The 23,898-nt window shown below is 39.6% G+C and overlaps 1 protein-coding gene across 1 annotated transcript in view; it reads left to right on the top strand.

The window, feature by feature from the left end:
• The window catches only part of LOC310956355 (uncharacterized protein), a gene marked incomplete at its 3' end in the record, with an annotated part of 62,249 nt that extends 38,857 nt beyond the window's left edge, over window positions 1-23,392 (top strand). The window contains exons 7-8 of the mRNA XM_083926552.1: window positions 2,861-3,151; window positions 23,191-23,392. Coding sequence (XP_083782678.1) covers window positions 2,861-3,151; window positions 23,191-23,392 — 493 coding nt within the window. The remainder of the gene's footprint in view (window positions 1-2,860; window positions 3,152-23,190) is intronic.
• Window positions 23,393-23,898: the final 506 nt, after the last annotated feature.

Below are 23,898 nucleotides of genomic sequence, written 5' to 3'. Positions count from 1 at the left end.
AGTCTGACCTACAAATGAAGAAACAACATACAGACAGCCAGTTTGAAGTGATAAACAGAGAGAAAAACCACATTAAACATCTAACCCTTGAGTTTCAAACATCAAGAGACAGACTTGAGATAATCATGAAAAAGATTGTCTTAAAACAGGCAGAACAAGTATTTAAGGAAGAAGAGTTCAAAAGACAAATAGAAGAGCTGGAGACCAGTAAGACAAATCTACTGGCAGAAAGACAGGAACTGGAAGTTTTGAGAAAAGATCTCAACAAGAAGGAAGAAGAGGTTGAAGCTTCCATGATGACCATCAGTGGAGAGAGATTAGAACTCAATCAGATCAAGAGTATTACTGACATGGACAGACAAAAGCTGGAGAACGAAAAAGACAGAATGGAAGGAGAAAGGTCAGAGCTGAAAATAAGAGAAGATCAACTCTTGAATACAATGTCATCAATGAAGACTCTGAGGGAAAGACTTCAACAGTTGAATGAAATGATGACCGAAGACGTGAAAAACAAAATCTTCAGAATAGAAAAAAACAATGAAGATGCAATAAGATTGCACACTGAATTGGAAGAAAAGCTTGCAGCTCTAGATGTACAGAAAAACAACATGACTTGTTACACTGAGCTGTTAGAGAGAGACAAGAAAAGTCTGATGAAATTAATGTCAGACTTGCTCGTCCAAAGAGAAGACATGGAAAATCAATGGAAGCAGAAGTTTGAGTTGGACCATCCAGATCTTAACAGATTAAAGGCAGAGCTGAAACAAGACAGAGAGAATCTGAATAGACACATTGAGATGATGAACAAAGACGAACTGGACCTTGAACTGATGAGGTCTGTCATGCTTAAACAAAGTGACATGTTAAAACAATTGATACAAGATATAAAAGAGGAAAAAGACAAAATGGAAGTCACAAAGTCTGACCTACAAATGAAGAAACAACATACAGACAGCCAGTTGAAAGTGATAAACAGAGAGAAAAACAACATTAAACATCTAACCCTTGAGTTTCAAACATCAAGAGACAGACTTGAGATAATCATGAAAAAGATTGTCTTAAAACAGGAAGAACAAGTACTCAAGGAAGAAGAGTTCAAAAGACAAATAGAAGAGCTGGAGACCAGTAAGTCAAAGCTACTGGCAGAAAGTCAGGAATTGGAAGTTTTGAGAAAAGATCTCAACAAGAAGGAAGAAGAGGTTGAAGCTTCCATGATGACTATCAGTGGAGAGAGAGAAGAACTCAATCAGATCAAGAGTATTACTGACATGGACAGACAAAAGCTGGAGAACGAAAAAGACAGAATGGAAGGAGAAAGGTCAGAGCTGAAAATAAGAGAAGATCAACTCTTGAATACAATGAAATCAATGAAGACTCTGAGGGAAAGACTTCAACAGTTGAATGAAAGAATGACCGAAGACGTGAAAAACAAAATCTTCAGAATGGCCCAAAACAATGAAGATGCAATAAGATTGCACACTGAATTGGAAGAAAAGCTTGCAGCTCTAGATGTACAGAAAGACAACATGGCTTGTTACATTGAGCTGTTAGAGAGAGACAAGAAAAGTCTGATGAAAATACTGTCAGATTTGCTTTTCAAAATAGAAGACATGGAAAATCAATGGAAGCAGAAGTTTGAGTTGGACCATCCAGATCTTAACAGATTAAAGGCAGAGCTGAAACAAGACAGAGAGAATCTGAATAGACACATTGAGATGATGAACAAAGATGAACTGGACCTTGAACTGATGAGGTCTGTCATGCTAAAACAAAGTGACATGTTAAAACAATTGATACAAGATATAAAAGAGGAAAAAGACAAAATGGAAGTCACAAAGTCTGACCTACAAATGAATAAACAACACACAGACAGCCAGTTTGAAGTGATAAATAGAGAGAAAAACAACATTAAACATCTAACCCTTGAGTTTCAAACATCAAGAGACAGACTTGAGATAATCATGAAAAAGATTGTCTTAAAACAGGAAGAACAAGTACTCAAGGAAGAAGAGTTCAAAAGACAAATAGAAGAGCTGGAGACCAGTAAGACAAATATACTGGCAGAAAGACAGGAACTGGAAGTTTTGAGAAAAGATCTCAACAAGAAGGAAGAAGAGGTTGAAGCTTCCATGATGACCATCAGTGGAGAGAGATTAGAACTCAATCAGATCAAGAGTATTACTGACATGGACAGACAAAAGCTGGAGAACGAAAAAGACAGAATGGAAGGAGAAAGGTCAGAGCTGAAAAAAAGAGAAGATCAACTCTTGAATACAATGAAATCAATAAAGACTCTGAGGGAAAGACTTCAGCAGTTGAATGAAAGGATGACCGAAGATGTGAAAAACAAAATCTTCAGAATGGAACAAAACAATGTAGACGCAATAAGATTGCACACTGAATTGGAAGAAAAGCTTGCAGCTCTAGATGTACAGAAAGACAACATGGCTTGTTACACTGAGCTGTTAGAGAGAGACAAGAAAAGTCTGATGAAAATATTGTCAGACTTGCTTGTCAAAAAAGAAGACATGGAAAATCAATGGAAGCAGAAGTTTGAGTTGGACCATCCAGATCTTAACAGATTAAAGGCAGAGCTGAAACAAGACAGAGATAATCTGAATAGGCACATTGAGATGATGAACAAAGACAAACTGGACCTTGAACTGATGAGGTCTGTCATGCTAAAACAAAGTGACATGTTAAAACAATTGATACAAGATATAAAAGAGGAAAAAGACAAAATGGAAGTCACAAAGTCTGACCTACAAATGAAGAAACAACATACAGACAGCCAGTTTGAAGTGATAAACAGAGAGAAAAAAAACATTGAACATCTAACCCTTGAGTTTCAAACATCAAGAGACAGACTTGAGATAATCATGAAAAAGATTGTCTTAAAAAAGGAAGAACAAGTATTTAAGGAAGAAGAGTTCAAAAGACAAATAGAAGAGCTGGAGACCAGTAAGACAAATCTACTGGCAGAAAGACAGGAACTGGAAGTTTTGAGAAAAGATCTCAACAAGAAGGAAGAAGAGGTTGAAGCTTCCATGATGACCATCAGTGGAGAGAGATTAGAACTCAATCAGATCAAGAGTATTACTGAAATGGACATACAAAAGCTGGAGAACGAAAAAGACATGGAAGGAGAAAGGTCAGGGCTGAAAATAAGAGAAGATCAACTCTTGAATACAATGAAATCAATGAAGACTCTGAGGGAAAGACTTCAACAGTTGAATGAAAGAATAACCGAAGACGTGAAAAACAAAATCTTCAGAATGGCCCAAAACAATGAAGATGCAATAAGATTGCACACTGAATTGGAAGAAAAGCTTGCAGCTCTAGATGTACAGAAAGACAACATGGCTTGTTACATTGAGCTGTTAGAGAGAGACAAGAAAAGTCTGATGAAAATACTGTCAGACTTGCTTGTCAAAAAAGAAGACATGGAAAATCAATGGAAGCAGAAGTTTGAGTTGGACCATCCAGATCCTAACAGATTAAAGGCAGAGCTGAAACAAGACAGAGAGAATCTGAATAGACACATTGAGATGATGAACAAAGACGAACTGCACCTTGAACTGATAAGGTCTGTCATGCTAAATCAAAGTGACATGTTAAAACAATTGATACAAGATATAAAAGAGGAAAAAGACAAAATGGAAGTCACAAAGTCTGACCTACAAATGAAGAAACAACATACAGACAGCCAGTTTGAAGTGATAAACAGAGAGAAAAACAACATTAAACATCTAACCCTTGAGTTTCAAACATCAAGAGACAGACTTGAGATAATCATGAAAAAGATTGTCTTAAAACAGGAAGAACAAGTACTCAAGGAAGAAGAGTTCAAAAGACAAATGGAAGAGCTGGAGACCAGTAAGACAAATCTACTGGCAGAAAGACAGGAACTGGAAGTTTTGAGAAAAGATCTCAACAAGAAGGAAGAAGAGGTTGAAGCTTCCATGATGATCATCAGTGGAGAGAGATTAGAACTCAATCAGATCAAGAGTATTACTGACATGGACAGACAAAAGCTGGAGAACGAAAAAGACAGAATGGAAGGAGAAAGGTCAGAGCTGAAAATAAGAGAAGATCAACTCTTGAATACAATGAAATCAATGAAGACTCTGAGGGAAAGACTTCAACAGTTGAATGAAAGGATGACCGAAGACGTGAAAAACAAAATCTTCAGAATAGAAAAAAACAATGAAGATGCAATAAGATTGCACACTGAATTGGAAGAAAAGCTTGCAGCTCTAGATGTACAGAAAAACAACATGACTTGTTACACTGAGCTGTTAGAGAGAGACAAGAAAAGTCTGATGAAATTACTGTCAGACTTGCTCGTCCAAAGAGAAGACATGGAAAATCAATGGAAGCAGAAATTTGAGTTGGACCATCCAGATCTTAACAGATTAAAGGCAGAGCTGAAACAAGACAGAGAGAATCTGAATAGACACATTGAGATAATGAACAAAGATGAACTGGACCTTGAACTAATGAGGTCTGTCATGCTTAAACAAAGTGACATGTTAAAACAATTGATACAAGATATAAAAGAGGAAAAAGACAAAATGGAAGTCACAAAGTCTGACCTACAAATGAAGAAACAACATACAGACAGCCAGTTGGAAGTGATAAACAGAGAGAAAAACAACATTGAACATCTAACCCTTGAGTTTCAAACATCAAGAGACAGACTTGAGATAATCATGAAAAAGATTGTCTTAAAAAAGGAAGAACAAGTATTTAAGGAAGAAGATTTCAAAAGACAAATAGAAGAGCTGGAGACCAGTAAGACAAATCTACTGGCAGAAAGACAGGAACTGGAAGTTTTGAGAAAAGATCTCAACAAGAAGGAAGAAGAGGTTGAAGCTTCCATGATGACCATCAGTGGAGAGAGATTAGAACTCAATCAGATCAAGAGTATTACTGAAATGGACAGACAAAAGCTGGAGAACGAAAAAGACAGAATGGAAGGAGAAAGGTCAGAGCTGAAAATAAGAGAAGATCAACTCTTGAATACAATGAAATCAATAAAGACTCTGAGGAAAAGACTTCAACAGTTGAATGAAAGAATGACCGAAGATGTGAAAAACAAAATCTTCAGAATGGAACAAAACAATAAAGATGCAATAAGTCTGCACACTGAATTGGAAGAAAAGCGTGCAGCTCTAAATGTACAGAAAAACAACATGACTTGTTACACTGAGCTGTTAGAGAGAGACAAGAAAAGTCTGATGAAATTACTGTCAGACTTGCTCGTCCAAAGAGAAGACATGGAAAATCAATGGAAGCAGAAGTTTGAGTTGGACCATCCAGATCTTAACAGATTAAAGGCAGAGCTGAAACAAGACAGAGAGAATCTGAATAGACACATTGAGATGGTGAACAAAGACAAACTGGACCTTGAACTGATGAGGTCTGTCATGCTAAAACAAAGTGACATGTTAAAACAATTGATACAATATATAAAAGAGGAAAAAGACAAAATGGAAGTCGCAAAGTCTGACCTACAAATGAAGAAACAACATACAGACATCCAGTTTGAAGTGATAAACAGAGAGAAAAACAACATTAAACATCTAACCCTTGAGTTACAAACATCAAGAGACAGACTTGAGATAATCATGAAAAAGTTTGTCTTAAAACAGGAAGAACAAGTACTCAAGGAAGAAGAGTTCAAAAGACAAATAGAAGAGCTGGAGACCAGTAAGAGAAATCTACTGGCAGAAAGACAGGAACTGGAAGTTTTGAGAAACGATCTCAACAAGAAGGAAGAAGAGGTTGAAGCTACCATGATGACTATCAGTGGAAATAGAGAAGAACTCAATCAGATCAAGGGTATTACTGACATGGACAGACAAAAGCTGGAGAACGAAAAAGACAGAATGGAAGGAGAAAGGTCAGAGCTGAAAATAAGAGAAGATCAACTCTTGAATACAATGAAATCAATGAAGACTCTGAGGGAAAGACTTCAACAGTTGAATGAAAGAATGACCGAAGACGTGAAAAACAAAATCTTCAGAATGGAACAAAACAATGAAGATGCAATAAGATTGCACACTGAATTGGAAGAAAAGCTTGCAGCTCTAGATGTACAGAAAGACAACATGGCTTGTTACACTAAGCTGTTAGAGAGAGACAAGAAAAGTCTGATGAAAATATTGTCAGACTTGCTTGTCAAAAAAGAAGACATTGAAAATCAATGGAAGCAGAAGTTTGAGTTGGACCATCCAGATCTTAACAGATTAAAGGCAGAGCTGAAACAAGACAGAGATAATCTGAATAGACACATTGAGATGATGAACAAAGACAAACTGGACCTTGAACTGATGAGGTCTGTCATGCTAAAACAAAGTGACATGTTAAAACAATTGATACAAGATATAAAAGAGGAAAAAGACAAAATGGAAGTCACAAAGTCTGACCTACAAATGAAGAAACAACATACAGACAGCCAGTTTGAAGTGATAAACAGAGAGAAAAACAACATTGAACATCTAACCCTTGAGTTTCAAACATCAAGAGACAGACTTGAGATAATCATGAAAAAGATTGTCTTAAAAAAGGAAGAACAAGTATTTAAGGAAGAAGATTTCAAAAGACAAATAGAAGAGCTGGAGACCAGTAAGACAAATCTACTGGCAGAAAGACAGGAACTGGAAGTTTTGAGAAAAGATCTCAACAAGAAGGAAGAAGAGGTTGAAGCTTCCATGATGACCATCAGTGGAGAGAGATTAGAACTCAATCAGATCAAGAGTATTACTGAAATGGACAGACAAAAGCTGGAGAACGAAAAAGACAGAATGGAAGGAGAAAGGTCAGAGCTGAAAATAAGAGAAGATCAACTCTTGAATACAATGAAATCAATAAAGACTCTGAGGGAAAGACTTCAACAGTTGAATGAAAGAATGACCGAAGATGTGAAAAACAAAATCTTCAGAATGGAACAAAACAATAAAGATGCAATAAGTCTGCACACTGAATTGGAAGAAAAGCGTGCAGCTCTAAATGTACAGAAAAACAACATGACTTGTTACACTGAGCTGTTAGAGAGAGACAAGAAAAGTCTGATGAAAATATTGTCAGACTTGCTTGTCAAAAAAGAAGACATTGAAAATCAATGGAAGCAGAAGTTTGAGTTGGACCATCCAGATCTTAACAGATTAAAGGCAGAGCTGAAACAAGACAGAGATAATCTGAATAGACACATTGAGATGATGAACAAAGACAAACTGGACCTTGAACTGATGAGGTCTGTCATGCTAAAACAAAGTGACATGTTAAAACAATTGATACAAGATATAAAAGAGGAAAAAGACAAAATGGAAGTCACAAAGTCTGACCTACAAATGAAGAAACAACATACAGACAGCCAGTTTGAAGTGATAAACAGAGAGAAAAACAACATTGAACATCTAACCCTTGAGTTTCAAACATCAAGAGACAGACTTGAGATAATCATGAAAAAGATTGTCTTAAAAAAGGAAGAACAAGTATTTAAGGAAGAAGATTTCAAAAGACAAATAGAAGAGCTGGAGACCAGTAAGACAAATCTACTGGCAGAAAGACAGGAACTGGAAGTTTTGAGAAAAGATCTCAACAAGAAGGAAGAAGAGGTTGAAGCTTCCATGATGACCATCAGTGGAGAGAGATTAGAACTCAATCAGATCAAGAGTATTACTGAAATGGACAGACAAAAGCTGGAGAACGAAAAAGACAGAATGGAAGGAGAAAGGTCAGAGCTGAAAATAAGAGAAGATCAACTCTTGAATACAATGAAATCAATAAAGACTCTGAGGGAAAGACTTCAACAGTTGAATGAAAGAATGACCGAAGATGTGAAAAACAAAATCTTCAGAATGGAACAAAACAATAAAGATGCAATAAGTCTGCACACTGAATTGGAAGAAAAGCGTGCAGCTCTAAATGTACAGAAAAACAACATGACTTGTTACACTGAGCTGTTAGAGAGAGACAAGAAAAGTCTGATGAAATTACTGTCAGACTTGCTCGTCCAAAGAGAAGACATGGAAAATCAATGGAAGCAGAAGTTTGAGTTGGACCATCCAGATCTTAACAGATTAAAGGCAGAGCTGAAACAAGACAGAGAGAATCTGAATAGACACATTGAGATGGTGAACAAAGACAAACTGGACCTTGAACTGATGAGGTCTGTCATGCTAAAACAAAGTGACATGTTAAAACAATTGATACAATATATAAAAGAGGAAAAAGACAAAATGGAAGTCGCAAAGTCTGACCTACAAATGAAGAAACAACATACAGACATCCAGTTTGAAGTGATAAACAGAGAGAAAAACAACATTAAACATCTAACCCTTGAGTTACAAACATCAAGAGACAGACTTGAGATAATCATGAAAAAGTTTGTCTTAAAACAGGAAGAACAAGTACTCAAGGAAGAAGAGTTCAAAAGACAAATAGAAGAGCTGGAGACCAGTAAGAGAAATCTACTGGCAGAAAGACAGGAACTGGAAGTTTTGAGAAACGATCTCAACAAGAAGGAAGAAGAGGTTGAAGCTACCATGATGACTATCAGTGGAAATAGAGAAGAACTCAATCAGATCAAGAGTATTACTGACATGGACAGACAAAAGCTGGAGAACGAAAAAGACAGAATGGAAGGAGAAAGGTCAGAGCTGAAAATAAGAGAAGATCAACTCTTGAATACAATGAAATCAATGAAGACTCTGAGGGAAAGACTTCAACAGTTGAATGAAAGAATGACCGAAGACGTGAAAAACAAAATCTTCAGAATGGAACAAAACAATGAAGATGCAATAAGATTGCACACTGAATTTGAAGAAAAGCTTGCAGCTCTAGATGTACAGAAAGACAACATGGCTTGTTACACTGAGCTGTTAGAGAGAGACAAGAAAATTCTGATGAAAATACTGTCAGACTTGCTCGTCCAAAGAAAAGACATGGAAAATCAATGGAAGCAGAAATTTGAGTTGGACCAACCAGATCTTAACAAACTAAAGGCAGAGCTGAAACAAGACAGTTATAATCTGAATATACAGGGTGAGATGATGAACAAAGAGAAACTGGATCTTGAACTCATGAGGTCTGCCATCCTGAAACAAAGTGACATATTAGAACAATTGATACAAGATATTAAAGAGGAAAAAGACGAAATGGAAGTCACAAAGTCTGAGCTAAAAAAGAAGAAACAACATACAGACAGCCAGTTTGAAGTGATAAACTCAGAGAAAACCAAGATTGAATTTCTGACCCTTGAGCTTCACACAGAAAGAGACAAAATAGAAGCCACAAAGTCTGAGCTACAAAAGAGGACAGATAACGTAATTTTTTATAAAATCAACCGAGAGAAAGAACTGTGTCAAATGCAGACTCTTGAAAGTGAAAGAGAAATGTTGTTGAATGAAAAGAAGAGGATGGAGGAAGAATTGTCTGAGCTGAAGCACAAGCTCACCAGATCTTTGAACATCATGGGTAGTCTGAGAGCAAAATTCAAACAGCTTAACCAAAGGACACATGACGACTTTACAAAGAATATGGACATATTAGGGCAAAACTGTGGACGCATGCTCCAATTGAATTCAATTTTGGAACATAAGTGTGATGAACTTAATAAACAGAAAAATGAGATTACTGGTTATTATTATCTGATACAAAAATTGAAGAAAAACATGGTGACAATAAAGCTTGACAAAGCGGTACAAACTCAGTTTGTACAAGAATGGCTTCAGGAGCAAGATGTTGAAAAACAGAATGTTTATAACCTTACAGAGTTTGAACATGAGAAGTTTGTTCTACAAACAGATAGCATCATCCAGATGGAAGAAATTGGACATCTATTACAGTTAGAGGGAGATAAACATGATATTGAAAGAAAAGGCAAATACTTGACAACTGAGAGCAAGGGTCTGCTGATTGTAGCAGAGGATGAAGAACTGAAATATAAACAGAAAAAGAAGCTTGCAATGCTGTCTGAGTCAGTTTCAGAGCAAGATTATTTTACAGATGAGAAAATAATAATAAGAGATCGTTTGCAAAAGATTTGGAAGGATACAAAAATTGAACGGAAGGAGATCGATCAGATGAAGCAGATTAGCCATGAAATGAGAAACAACCTTGAGAAAAGACTAAAGGTGATCAATCAGTTTGTTAAGAGAACATGGCTACAGAAAGAAAAGGAGCCATTGGAGAAGAAAATGAAACAGGGACTAGGTAAGGATATGACATCTAAAAGTGACTGCAAGAAAGCACTCCAAAAATTTAAGGTTCAGATGTTCAGTCAGACTGAAAAACTCTATGTCAAAGAACAAGTGTCTAGGATGCTGACAACTTGTGTCAAAGCTAATCAAACATTCCAGGCAGGAGTGCAGGAAACACAACAAGCTTCTACCAAAATGTCTCAACAGCAGATAAAGGTAGACGAAAGTGAGGCAGCTCCAGAGACATCCAGCGGACCTCTCTGTCAGCTCAGGTATTACTGCTGTCAATGCTGCCGCAAGTGCTGTGCCTGCTGCAAGCAATTCTGCCAGGAGGAGAAATGAGAGATAGCTCTCTGTCACTGTAATGATCAGTTCAAATTCAAATCAAGTTTCAAGCATTCATTTTTTTTATTTCAGCAAGTATGTGTCACATTGGCAGCAAACTGCAAATTTTTTGGCAGTCCGGGAGTATGTATAAAAGATGGTTACCCACAAAAACCATGCATAAGCCTTTTCCCTCATAAACTGATATTTATTACGTACGTTGAGATTGTGTGCACCTCCCACAGACTAGGCATACACATTGTTTTAGTTGAGATACTGGCTATACAGTGATCTGTAGAATTTAAAAGGCAAATTTATAAACTTAATTTTAAATTATCGATATTTGTGATTCATTTTATTATTTATTCACATTTGAGCCATCATCTACCTGTAGATGATGGTTCATTTGATCCTGAAGCGCTATGACTGAGTCATTGGCCATCCATCAGATATTTAATAATTATTTTTTTTGAGATTTTACCATAATGATGGTTTGCAGAAACATGAGGAATGATGAAATTGCGTTCTTCACCATGTTTCTTATTGACTATTCTAATGAGTAAGGGAGCAGGACACAATATTTTATATGTGTTTAAGCCCATTAAAACACCAATTTATGGTGAACTGCTGAAATAAAGCTTGTAGACGTGCACTTATTTCCACAACAAGCTGCATACACACAACTTTATAACTCTGACAAAAAGGATGCATTCAAATTTCTGTCTTTGTGCGTACACAATTTTAGTTTTGAATCTATACAGTTTTATGTATGTAACCCCAGTTATCTTAAAATTATTTTTTTCTTAATATATAAGAATTGCTGAAGTAAAATCAAACTACTCTTTTCACAAAAAGTAATATGAATAACTCAAAATGTCAAGGTATTTCTACATATCAGAATGTTTTATGTGTGAGGCCTGTACGTCTTGAAAAATGCTTTACCTTTGCTGGGTATTACACCATGTTCATATGCATTATTTGTAAGCAAAATAAGATTTAATAGTATATGTAAACCTTTTTAAGTGAGCGCTTAACTTTTCGTTTGGGAGTTTGCCAAACAGCAGTCCTTCATATCACAATATTATTTGCAATCAATTAAATTTAAGAATCAAGTTACACTTAATTACAGAAAATCTTTAATATTTAGAAACTTATTTTTTGTTGTTGTTGCCACTACTGGCTTGTTTTTCTTGCTGTTTTTAAAAGTATTAATTTGTTTACCTCATTTTGTCACAATTATTTCAGAAAACTAAATGTGTTAAATCAGTTATTTGTTTGAAAAAAAAACTTTCTTTGTCAAATAAAATTGTCCATATCATTCCAACATTTTTCTGTAAGCGTATTTATTTACTTGTACAAGTTGTTTGTTACTAACATTAACATAAATTACATCAGTCTACTACTGTGCACTATCATTATAAACCATTTTTTTCCCCAGTTAAACTATTACCATTCAAATAATATAATAATTTAAGATATGGTAAAATGAGAATTTCACAAGAAAAGGGATGTAAATGTAACAGTTGTAATATGTAACTTTTCAGCTATTGATTCTGGGTTTAGTGTCTAGACCGCAAGCATGTCAGACATCCCAATTCACTTGCATGTCTCACACACCAGGACTAGGAGGTGTACCTCTGATGAGAGACCATTAACATTAGGTTATAGATAAGTTCCAACAAGTTGATTTTATCTCTCTACTGGACTCAAGGTCAGAGCTAATTTTAAAATATAATATGTAACATTTTCGTATTTAAATGTCTAAAAAAACGACTATACCTATGTTATACACTTGAGATCAAAATTAGATAAAGTATTAATACTGATTTATTCTGAAGTATTGTTATTTTTTTATTGTTGTTGAATTTGATAGGATATCCACTGTGGTTATACCACTGCTGTACTAGCATGTTTTTCACCAAAAACCTTTATTTTGTAAAAAAAAAAAAAAAAACAGTGATCAAAATTAGAGAACAGTTACCATTGTGTCAGAAGAAAAGATTTCAACAATGTTTTATTCGGGCTATAGGATTAAAAAATGAGTAGGAAATGTAGAGGCCACAGCTTTGATTGACTTCAGCACATCTGTGCCCACAGGACATCATCAGTTTCTCACACTGCTCTGGTTTGATCTCTGTACATTCTTCTTCAGTCTCTTCCACAGTTCACTAACTATACATACGGTGTACATCCTTAGTGCCCTTTCGTCTCGGCAACGAGGAGGGGACACCACTTGTGATGAGACCCCTAAATACTAGTCTGATATATCAGAAACCCCTTATGCCAACCAGGAAACTGCGCATGGGCCTTAATCTCTCTCGCTCCTAAACTTCCTCTCTCTCTCTCTCTCTCTCTCTCTCTCTCTCTCTCTCTCTCTCTGTACTTGGCCCAGCTATGGCCTACTCAACTCTCTTGACCCTTTGACCTTTACGAGGAACTGAAACATGTTAAAGGTCAGCTCTAGTAGAGTAACGTCAGCTCATAAATAACGCTTTTTGTGAGACTCCCTTACCAAAAGAGTAATAGTTATGCTGTTGCATAAACAGACATTGTCAAAAAGTGAGATTAACCTGTTTGCTAATGAACAAGAGACCCTTCTCTCCCTCTTTCTTCTCCAAAGTGAGAGTTTTATTGCTCTCTGGAGACTCCAACTTTCCTTCTCACTGAGAACAACCTGTGGGACTACTTAACTGAAGACCAAACGAGACACACTTTTGTATGCTCTAAAATACAACTGAATTAAGTGTAAACTGTGTTATGATGTAAAAGTTTATTAATCTGTAAAGAAATATGAAGGTTTAAACATAATACTATAATATGGTCATGAAGAAGGTAAAATCTAAAATAATTACTTTATTTTAGGTTTGTCCCAGTCTATACGAATGTGTTAGGCCATCATCCTGTTTATTATCATTGAGAATTATATTTGAACAGGTTATCAAAATATGTTTAGATTACCATCACAGAATTACTACAGATTATTTTAACATATGAATGTGTTACTGTTATTATGAATGTGTGGAATTTCCATAACAACTACTTCACTAAAGTTCACATTGTGTTACTGTGCTTATTAATAATAATAATAAGAAGAAGAATTACTTTATTTTTATCCCACACGGGGAAATTCAATTTTCACTCTTATTATCATACATGTTACACACACACAGGCCCGAAATACACACATGCACAACCAGGACCTTTACATGCAATTGAGGAGAGATGTTAGAGCTAGGGGGCTGCCAGTGACCAGCGCCCCGAGCAGTTGGGGGTTCGGTGCCTTGCTCAACAGCACCTCGGCAGTGCCCAGGAGATGAACTGGCACCTCTCCAGCCACCAGTCCACGCTCCATATATTGTCCACACAGGGACTTGAACCAGCGACCCTACGGTTCCCAGCCAAGTCACCTATGGACTGAGCTACTGCCGCCCCAAACTGATGCTTAATTCTGAAGTTAATTTTATTCCTGAATGGTTTAATATTGTTAAGGTTACATTTGTTTGAATGTTTATTGATTAGCCATATTCATTTTCGTTTTAAATATTAAGAGTCAGTTAAAAGTAGTGAAAACTGATCTCTTCTTTGAGAATAAAGAGAAAAGAAAGAGGGTGTTTCTTCCAGTTTGAGCGTTAAAAGGAATGCATCTCCCCCCTTCCAGCCACACATTGAAAACTGGATTTAAAGATAGCAGACCCAAGCTGTCGTGTTTAGTTGTCGTGTATCTTCTCCATTGTACAGTGATTTCTTTTGTAACATTTATCTAATTTAGTTTTGTCTTTATCTTTTACAAGTAATTTTCTGCCAGGCTTAGTTTCAAAGAAGTTCAGTGTTTTATTTGATTGATATAATATTTTTTATGTACAATATAATATAATAATATAATATAATATAATATAATGTTGTTTTTTTTAATCAGTCAAACGTTGTTTTAAGTTAGTGCTTGTGTTATTTGAGACAACCTTATTTTATCTTGGCCGGTTAAATTAAGCTTTATTCAACAGTTTTAAGTTAGCCTTTAAAGTTAATATTAAATACAGTATTCGCAGAGAGGTTGAAAAAATGACCAACTGACTCTAATCCACCTAAATCAAGCTGTCCCTGCTGAGGAATCCAGAAAGATCCTTTGTGTGGCTAAAAGCTGAGGATTTAGTTATCCAGAATAACCATTAAACTCTGGGAACTGAATTCCCTGTTGCCAAAGGCCTTCAGCGCCCCCCCTCAAGAGACTGTCGTGTGAAACCCTGTTCGGCCTCTGACAAATCCTCGACGAACCAGTCCTGCTGCCTGCACCTCTGACGACTTGATTCTGCCAGCCCTGCACCTCAGGAGAGACCCCATGTTCTGCACGCCTGGAAGCTCCTCTGCAGCCGTGAGACACGACTCTCCTTCCTCTTGGATTATCCCTCTTCAAAGCTGAGTGTCTGGTGAGATGACTTGAAATTGGTAAACTTTATAGGCAGATCTGTTGACCACTGGCCATTTGATGTTAAACTTTACTTTCAATAAAGGTATGATTAGAAATAGTATTTCCATATCATAGCTTTGCCATAGCCCATTAATTTCCTGTGTTATTCTCTTTGTGTGCCATTTCATGTTATAACCTATTCAATTCTGTTTATTTATGTATATATACATATTTAGATTTTTGTAAATAACCAAGAACCCATGTTGTCTGTGATCTTTCATTTCATTTTTGCAAAGAATCTTGCGGTCACTGTTGTATGAGAACCATCATTAAGACTGAGATTAATCAAATAGATTGATATAACAATTGATGAGAAGTTGATAAAAAGTAACCTATTATACTTTAACAGGTATTATACCCTCGCCAAAGTTTAATAAAATCCTGTAGATATTAGCGTGGTGCCCTTTTTAACAAGGAAGAATGAATTAGCCTAATCAAAGTCATAGGACCTTTCCTTCTTCTCCTACAATGCTGTCTGTAATGGTCTATGTGCATAATTTTCATGACACTGGAAGGGGAAAACACACTTCCACATATACGGTGGTCTTTCTTTGCATCCAGAAAGAGATGTGTTTCCTTGTGTGTGCTTGCTCTGTGTACTAGAGATGCGCAGCAATGGAAACAAGTGTTTAAAGAGAATGACACCAGCAAAGTATATGAAACATTCCTGATAATATTTAAATCATTATATGATGAACACTGTCCTTAGAAAAACTAGATCAAGAAGCAAAACTAGAAAATTCCACAAGATATTTTAACTGTGGGCTTGACTTTTACCTTTCTGGTACTTGGTGCAAATCCCCATGCTAAGGACAAAAATAGTAAAAATAGAAATTGGCTAGCAGTAGTAGTATTAGTATTAGTATTAGCAGTAAAAAGACTGTAGTAGTACATGCCTAATCCTGCTCCTGGAGAGCTACTGTCCTGCATGTTTTAGGATTCTCTCTGCTCCAATACACCTGAGTCTAATGCTCTCCTTAGACTCAGGTGTGTTACAGCAGAGAGAAACCCAAAACAAGGAGTAGCAGGATTGGACACTGTAAAATGATTGAGGTTCAGCTTGATCTTTTAATATTCACTTTAATAACGGCACAAACATCTAAACAAACCGGCATAAGAAAAGCGTCTTCCGGAACCAAGGCAACAATACATTAACTGCTCTGCATTACAATGTTCCAGTTGCTATGACAACATTAGTCCCATTACATAAACTACATATGACATCTACCCCTTTAAAGTTAAAACTATATATGACATATCCCCCTTTAAAGTTATTATCAATAACTAAATAAATAAACAACTGTCTTTCTCTCTCTCGTTTTTTTGAGTCCTTCTGTTTCCCCAATCCCCCCGAAGGCCGTATGGTTGACACATCAGTATCTGTCTACAGGACTAGCCTGTTGACTAGTCTGCACAGTCATCCAGCTCTGGTTCGATACTGTCCTGATGTCTGTGCAGCGGTGTGTGAGAGGCTTGTGACTTCCTTCGGACTAGAAGAAACAGTCTCTGGCTGAGAAATCACTCCTGTACTCTCAGCTGCTAAAAGTAGGGTGTTTTGGGCAGGTTGTTAAGACAGATCTGCCCGGAGATGGCAGCGGTTCCACCTCAACACTGCTCCTTGTGGTGGGTTGATGATGTATGACCTTGGAGTCACACACTCTTTAGAAACAACTACTGGTGTCACCCAGGCCTTTTCCTGATCCACAGACACAGACGCAGCAGCTCACCTCCAGGGCTGTCCAGAGGAATGTCAGGTTGTGTGTGTTCTCTCAGGGGTTAGTGTGTGAAACGTGCCCTCATTTATGACAGTGACATCAGCTCCCGTGTCAACCTTAAATTCTACTGGAGAGGAATGAACTTGTAGTTGCACAGTCCACTGTTCACTTTTCTCATTAGCATCACACACTGAACCCAGGGAATAAGAGGTCTGCTCATCTCTCTCAGGTCGCACTCACACTGTGCATCCGTACCTCGCCCCGTGCTTTAGGGTACTTGCCCCCCCCCCGCGGGACAGGGCCGTTTGTACTAACACTACCAGGGCCTTGGCGGAATGTTTCTTGCCTGCCTATACGTCATCACGCCGTAACACGTTACACACATTGATTGACGTCATCGCGATGCGTCGCTTTGTTAACAAATCTTTCCATAGATCTCAGAGTTTTTGTGCGTCTTGTCCAACTGTTTTTGAATATTTTCATCTGACCAAATCTGCAGTAAACACTCCATTGTTTAAATGTCCGTGCATGATCCGTCCTTCTTTTTTCTATGTCCGAACAGGCGCACATAAAAGGACGTCAGAACCGTTGTAGGCCTCGTGCTCATGCTTGTACACGTGCGCACGCTCGTGCTCATTAATGTGCAAACGTGCTTTACAAAAGCCCACCTCTCCTAAACGGACCGTGGCCGGCAAGCGTACCGCGCCTATGCTCACACTGGTCAAACGAACTAGACTTTAGCGTGAAACGTGCTTGGGCATGGTACGGTTAGACAATGTGAGTACACCCTCTGTCCCTGTGACCTCATTCACTGACCTGCTGCGACATACTCTGGCCCAGTGTCCCATTCTGTGACAGTTGTGGCAGGAAACGCTTTCTGCAGGGCACTTTTCATCACTGTGACAGGGAGATAGAAAGACAGAGGGAGTAACCAAGCATCCACACCAAAAGTGATGGAGGCGATTAAATCGCCCGGAACGCGAGTATCGTGTCGCTTGCTCAAATTTGTCACATTTTTGATCATCGCTTCATCGCATCTATTGCAGGTAGCAGCCAAGCTAACCCCCGGCTCAGCCTACTGCTCTCAGAGGAAGTGTGTGGCTCTTAAAATACCCGTTGTGTTGTAGTGAGATCAGACCGTCAGTGATTTAACCTCAGTAGCCGTACAGGTGCTGCCCAATCTCCGCTATATCAGACCGTGATACACTTCACTCTTCACAGACAGCTTTCTTCTTCTTCTTCTGGATTTCTGGCAGAACAGATGCCTAAAGGCACTTCACTGCCACCCACAGTTCATAGTTGTATCCATTATATTATATCCATAGGAACAGTCTGGTTTCCCCCAAGGACTGCAAAAATAGCTGCTTTTTTTCTGTGGAGGACGGCCATCTGTCTTGACCGGTTGGGGAGGAAGAAAGGTAGAGAGAAAGAGAGAAAAGGTGGAAAAATGGACAGAGAAAGACAAACAGACACACTTCCAGAAATGCAAGAAACCAAAGCGTAACAGTAACTATAATAATATCTATAATAATGTGAATATGACTTATATGTTATGGCAGTTAATACAGCAGAATAGTAGAAACAAGCACAGCTAAGGTGATAGTTTATGACAATGATAATTATTATGGTGGCAAACATGGTCAATGATGAGTAGTGGCAATAGCAGCTACAATACAACGAGACATACCACTGGTGGTGTTTTTATGGCTACAAATGTTATAGTTTAGAATAGAATAGAATAGAATTACTTTAATGATCCCAGACTGGGAAATTATTTTGTAACAGCAGTATTGGGTCAGCAAATAAACACTTTGTACATAACATAAATAGAATCCAATATATACATAGTGTATGTATACAGTGTGCTATAAACAATAATAATTTATACAACAAAATATGCAAAATATACTATAACCATAATAATATATACAAAAAAAAAACAGTAGAGAGAGCAGAGTTTTCTGTCAGGCAGAGGTGAGAGAGTTATTATATACAGTGATGGATTGTGGCAGGAAAGATTTCCTGTATCTGTTGCTACGGCAGCGAAGCTGAAGCAGCCTTCTGGAGAAGGTGCTCCGCTGTCTGACCAGTGTGACTTGGAGAGGGTGGAGAGGATTATCCATGATGGATAACAGTTTTTTCAGTGTCCTCCTCTCCACCACAGCCTCCAGAGTGTCCTGTTTGCAGCCAATCACAGAGCCAGCCTGTGAGTTTGTTGGTGTCACTGGCTCCAATGCTGCTTCCCCAACAAACCACAGCAAAGAAGAGTACACTGGCCACCACAGACTGATAAAAGATCTCCAACATCTTGCTGCACACGTTGAAGGATCTCAGCTTCCTCAGGAAGTAAATTCTGCTCATCCCCTTCTTGTAAACAGCTTCAGTGTTAGATCTCCAGTCCAGTCTGTGGTTGATGGTAACACCCAGGTACTTGTAATCCTCCACCGCCTCCACATCCTTTCCCAGAATGCACAGAGGTTGGAAAGCTGTCATCCTCTTCTTCCTGAAATCTATCACCATCTCTCTGGTCTTGCTGACAGTCCCCTGTGGAGCTCCTGTATCACTAACCACCACATCAGACAGAACACTGCCCATACGGACAAACTGTGGCCTGCCTGTCAGGTAGTCAGTAATCCAGGAGATCATTGTGTCATCCACTCCCATCGCCTGCAGCTTCTCCCCCAGTAGCAGTGGCTGAATGGTGTTAAAAGTACTAAAGAAATCAAAGAATGTTATTCTTACAGTACCTCCTCCACCATCCAGGTGCGAATGGGCTCATTGCAGCAGGTAGATGACAGCGTCATCAACTCCCAAGTGGGGCTGGTAAGCAAATTGCAGAGGGTCTAGCAGGGCTCTCACCTGCGGCCTCAGGTTGACTAAAACTAGTCTCTCCAGCACCTTCATGACGTAACATGTGAGGGCCACTGGTCGACAGTCATTGAGGTCTGATGGTGTCGACTTCTTTGGAACAGGAATCAGGCAGGAAGTCTTCCAAAGCACTGGTATTCTCTCCCGACCAAGGCTCAGGTTGTAGAGATGTTGTAGGACAGGCGACAGCTGGCTGGCCCATGTCTTCAGGATCCTGAGGCTGATACCGTCAGGGCCTGCAGCCTTAAGCTGGTGGAGTCTCTCCAGCTGTCTCCTAACCTGGCCTGCAGTCACAGTCATGCCAGGGAGGCTGCTGGTGTCTTCAGTGGAGGACGAGGAGGTGGAGGAGGAGGTGAAGGTGGAGGCAGAGGAGGAGGAGGCAGAGGAGGAGGAGGTTGAAGAGGAAGAGGTGGAGGAGGAAGAGGTGGAGGAGGAGGAGAGGTGCTGCACAGGAGAGCTCACAGCAGGGGATTGAGAGGGGAGGGGAGGAAGCATTTGGGGCAGTGAGGGTGTGTGGGGGTCTGGAGGTGTCATGGAGACGATAGAAGTCTGTGAGCTGAACCTATTGAAGAATCTGTTCAGCTCGTTTGCCCTCTCCAGGCTGCCTGATGACTGTCTGCCGCTCACCTTACACCCAGTGATCTGCTTCATACCAGTCCACACATCCCGCACATTGTTCAGTTGGAGTTTGGCCTCCAGCTTCCTCCTGTAGACGTCTTTACAGGTCCTCAGCATATCCCTGAGTTCATGCTGCACTCTCCTCAGTTCTTCCCTGTCTTCAGACCTGAACGCCCTCTTCTTCTTGTTAAGAAGGGCTTTCAGGTCCTTGGTGATCCACGGCTTATTATTAGGGAAGCGGCGTACAGGGCGTACAGTCCGGGTTGGCATGGTGGTGTATTCACAGAACCTAATGTATTCTATGATGCAGTCGGTCATGCTGTCCAGATCCTCTCCATGTGGCTCAACAAGTGCATCCCAGTCTGTCGACTCAAAGCAGTCCTGTAGTGCGTCAGCAGCCTCCTGAGTCCACCTCCCCACGCTCCTAGTGTGGACAGGCTGCCGCTGAACAAGGGGAATATACTTAGAGGTCAGCAGAACCAGGTTGTGGTCAGATCTTCCGAGAGGTGGGAGGGCTGTGGGACTGTATGCATCCTTAGTATTTGCATACAACAGATCCAGTGTGTTACAGTCTCTGGTGTGGCAGTCAACATACTGGTGAAATGTTGGAAGGGTTTTATCCAGTGAGACGTCTTTAAAATCCCCAGTGATGACAATAACTGCATTAGGATGCAGCGTCTGTATCTGGGCAACAGCGGAGTGGATGACGTCACAGGCCAGCGCCGCATCAGCTGAAGGAGGAACGTACACACCGATCATGATGGCAGACGTGAATTCCCGGGGCAAATAATAAGGCCTCATCCCCACAGTCAACAATTCAATGTCCGGGGTACAAAGATATTTCTTCACGTGAACATGCCCGGGATTACACCACCTCTCACTCACGTACAGTGCAATCCCTCCTCCTCTTTTCTTTCCGCTGCTTGTCACGTTCCTGTCCGCCCGAACAGTGCTGAAGCCGGGAATCGCCACGCTGTGGTCCGGGATGTGTGAGTGAAGCCATGTCTCCGTGAAACGCAACACACTGCACTCACGATATTCCCTCTGAGCCTTTATCAGCGCGGCGAGCTCGTCTTTTATCCCAGAGACCTCACGTTTCCCATGACGATCGCCGGTACAGCCGGTCTGTGTCTCCTCCTCTTCATATTGCTACATATTGGAGCAGCCTGATAATAAGGAGTTGCAGTAGTCCAGCCTAGAAGTAACAAATGCATGGACTAGTTTTTCTGCATCTTTCTGAGACACAGTGGCCCTCATTTATCAAACGAACATACGGCAGAAAAACGTGCTTACGACCATTTCCTGGCAAACGTCAGCATTTATCAATTTGGACGTGAGCGTGAGCTACGATCAAATCTCACGTCTGGTCTGAGATCGTGTACACAAATTTGAGCCTGTGTATTTGTGGTGCAGCACAGCAAAATCTGTCTGAAAATAATGAATAAACCTCAGCTGTCATTAAGCATAAGCAGTCACATATTAAGAACAGATCAAAACGGATTCTTAAAACGAATTTTAAAAAAAATCAAAATTGTGGTTGGAGCAATTGATTGTACTCATGTGCATCTGAAGGCACCATCCATGAATGATTACGCATTCATCAATCGCAAAAACTACCACTAGATAAATGTACAGGTGATTTGTGATGGCAAGCTGTCGCTTTTAAACGTGGTGGCCAGGTGGGGACACACGATTCTTTTATATTTCAAAGCAGCTCGGCAGTTTTTCATTGAATGAATGAATGAATGTGTCGGCGCGTGGCTGCAGCAAGACGCACTGCAGAGCCAAACTCATCTCCTCGGTTAGTGGTTACGCTAGATAAATGCATTAAATCAAACAAGGTATCAGATGATTAACATCTTGGTATGGTTCTAGGTGACAAAGGTATTCTCTTACGGAATACCTAATAACCCCGACGGGAAACCCCGCTACAGAGCAAGAGCGCCGGTGTTGTGCCGTATTCAGCACCCCTACCTTGAAATGCACCCCCTTGCATTATAGGTGATATTCTGGATCAGAAGGCTGTTGTTTCCACCTAAAGGAGTAGTTTATATACAGCTAACCCACAACGGTCAGAACATTGGTTACTTACAGTCTTTAAACTATTTTAAAGAGTTTAAAATCACAAACTTGGATAATAGCGAACACAAAACAACACCTTTTTGTATGTTCTGTGGAAATATGCTGCAGCCATAATTACAAAATGAATGAAATGGATCTTTTGAGCAAGTTGAATGTATTTGACTCAGCGTTTCCAAAATATAATCCCAGCTTTTCTTGCAATTCATATGTTCAAAGGTGTGTGCTTTTAATTTGGTTACACCTGTCCAACAGTGCGCACAGGCGCACTCGGGTCACAGTGGAGCGCTGCTTCGGTTTGACCGCCTCCGTTATTCTTTTCCATACAGCGTTTTTATGGGCCCCTTTTATTCCACACTTAAGACTGACTAAAAGCACATCTTTATTTTGCTCCATCTCGGATGTCAGGATGCCGATCTGTGTGTCAGAAAAGTTTATTTTCTAACCTGCGTTCCTTCTCTCCGTGTTTGACCTCAGTGGGCGAGGCCTCCGAACCAGGAATATTTAGGGAAATGATTTAATAAGGAACAGGTTTAGTCAACAATTACACAGGCCAACAAAAAGGCTGACAGTCAAACAGACAGAGTCATGCAATACTATTCAGCTGAGTACAAGGTTGGTTTCAGAGTCTTCAACTTCTTGAAGTTTAGCAGGCCTTTTAATACACAGCTTCCATGTGCTCTAGACGTGGAATGACGCACAGGCACTGTTCAGTTGTTTGCGCAGGAACTTTGTTCTAGGCTGTCTGAGCCCCTGTGAAACTTAGCTAGTCCATTTGGGTTTTTTCAGTTCAATTGAGGCAAACACATTTAAAGAGCAAAGGAGAGTAATGATTCAGCAAAACAAGTTTGGAACAACAGGTTCACAATAACAAGAAAGCAAGGCTTATGAATATTGCAAATTTCTATCACAGAAAACCTCTAGGTAAGATTGCCACATGCCTGGAGATGAGAAGTGCTAGTTTGCAGTGCACACAGTCAACGGAGGACTTAAAGTTAGAAGAGCTGAGGAAACTGGAAATCATCATTCAAACTATTCTGACCTACAACAAAGAATTTCCCTTTGACGTGCAGCTGAAGAGGAGAACCTGGAACTGGAGGAGGATGCAGGAGTAGGTGCTTACACTAAAGATTGAAAAATTGGGTTGAAGGATGCAGGGCAGTGCATCAATCCATACATGACTATTTGTGTTAGAGATTTGAACGGTGTAGATGTGAACCCAGTGCAGGACACCCCTGTGGCCTCCACAAAGGAAGACACCTACATTCACTTCCAACACAGTCTCACTCCCAACGCGTCAAAAACTGACGATTGGTCAGGGGCCTTTGGCGTTAGTTACGGACTAAAAAGGTCTCCTTAAACGTACAAACCCGTCGCAGAGGGCTTTCAACTCATTCCAATGTAAGCCCGTCCGCGGCGATATTTGAAGCATAGGGCTTTCCTTAAACGTCCATATTTGAAGTTTTGGGCTCTCCTTAAACGTTTATATTTGAAGCTCAGGGAAGTCCTATAATGAGTTGAAAGCCCCCTGCGTCGGGTTTGAACGTAGGCAGGACGTATGCCTCTTTTCGCATGTGTCCATGGTGCATTGTGGGTCTATTTGATTACATCTTTTTTCATC

The sequence above is a fragment of the Echiichthys vipera genome (assembly GCF_963691815.1).
Source record: "Echiichthys vipera genome assembly, chromosome: 14".
NCBI lineage: Eukaryota > Metazoa > Chordata > Actinopteri > Perciformes > Trachinidae > Echiichthys > Echiichthys vipera.
Note: the sequence above shows the minus strand (reverse complement) of the source record. Positions and strands in the feature narration are given on the sequence as shown.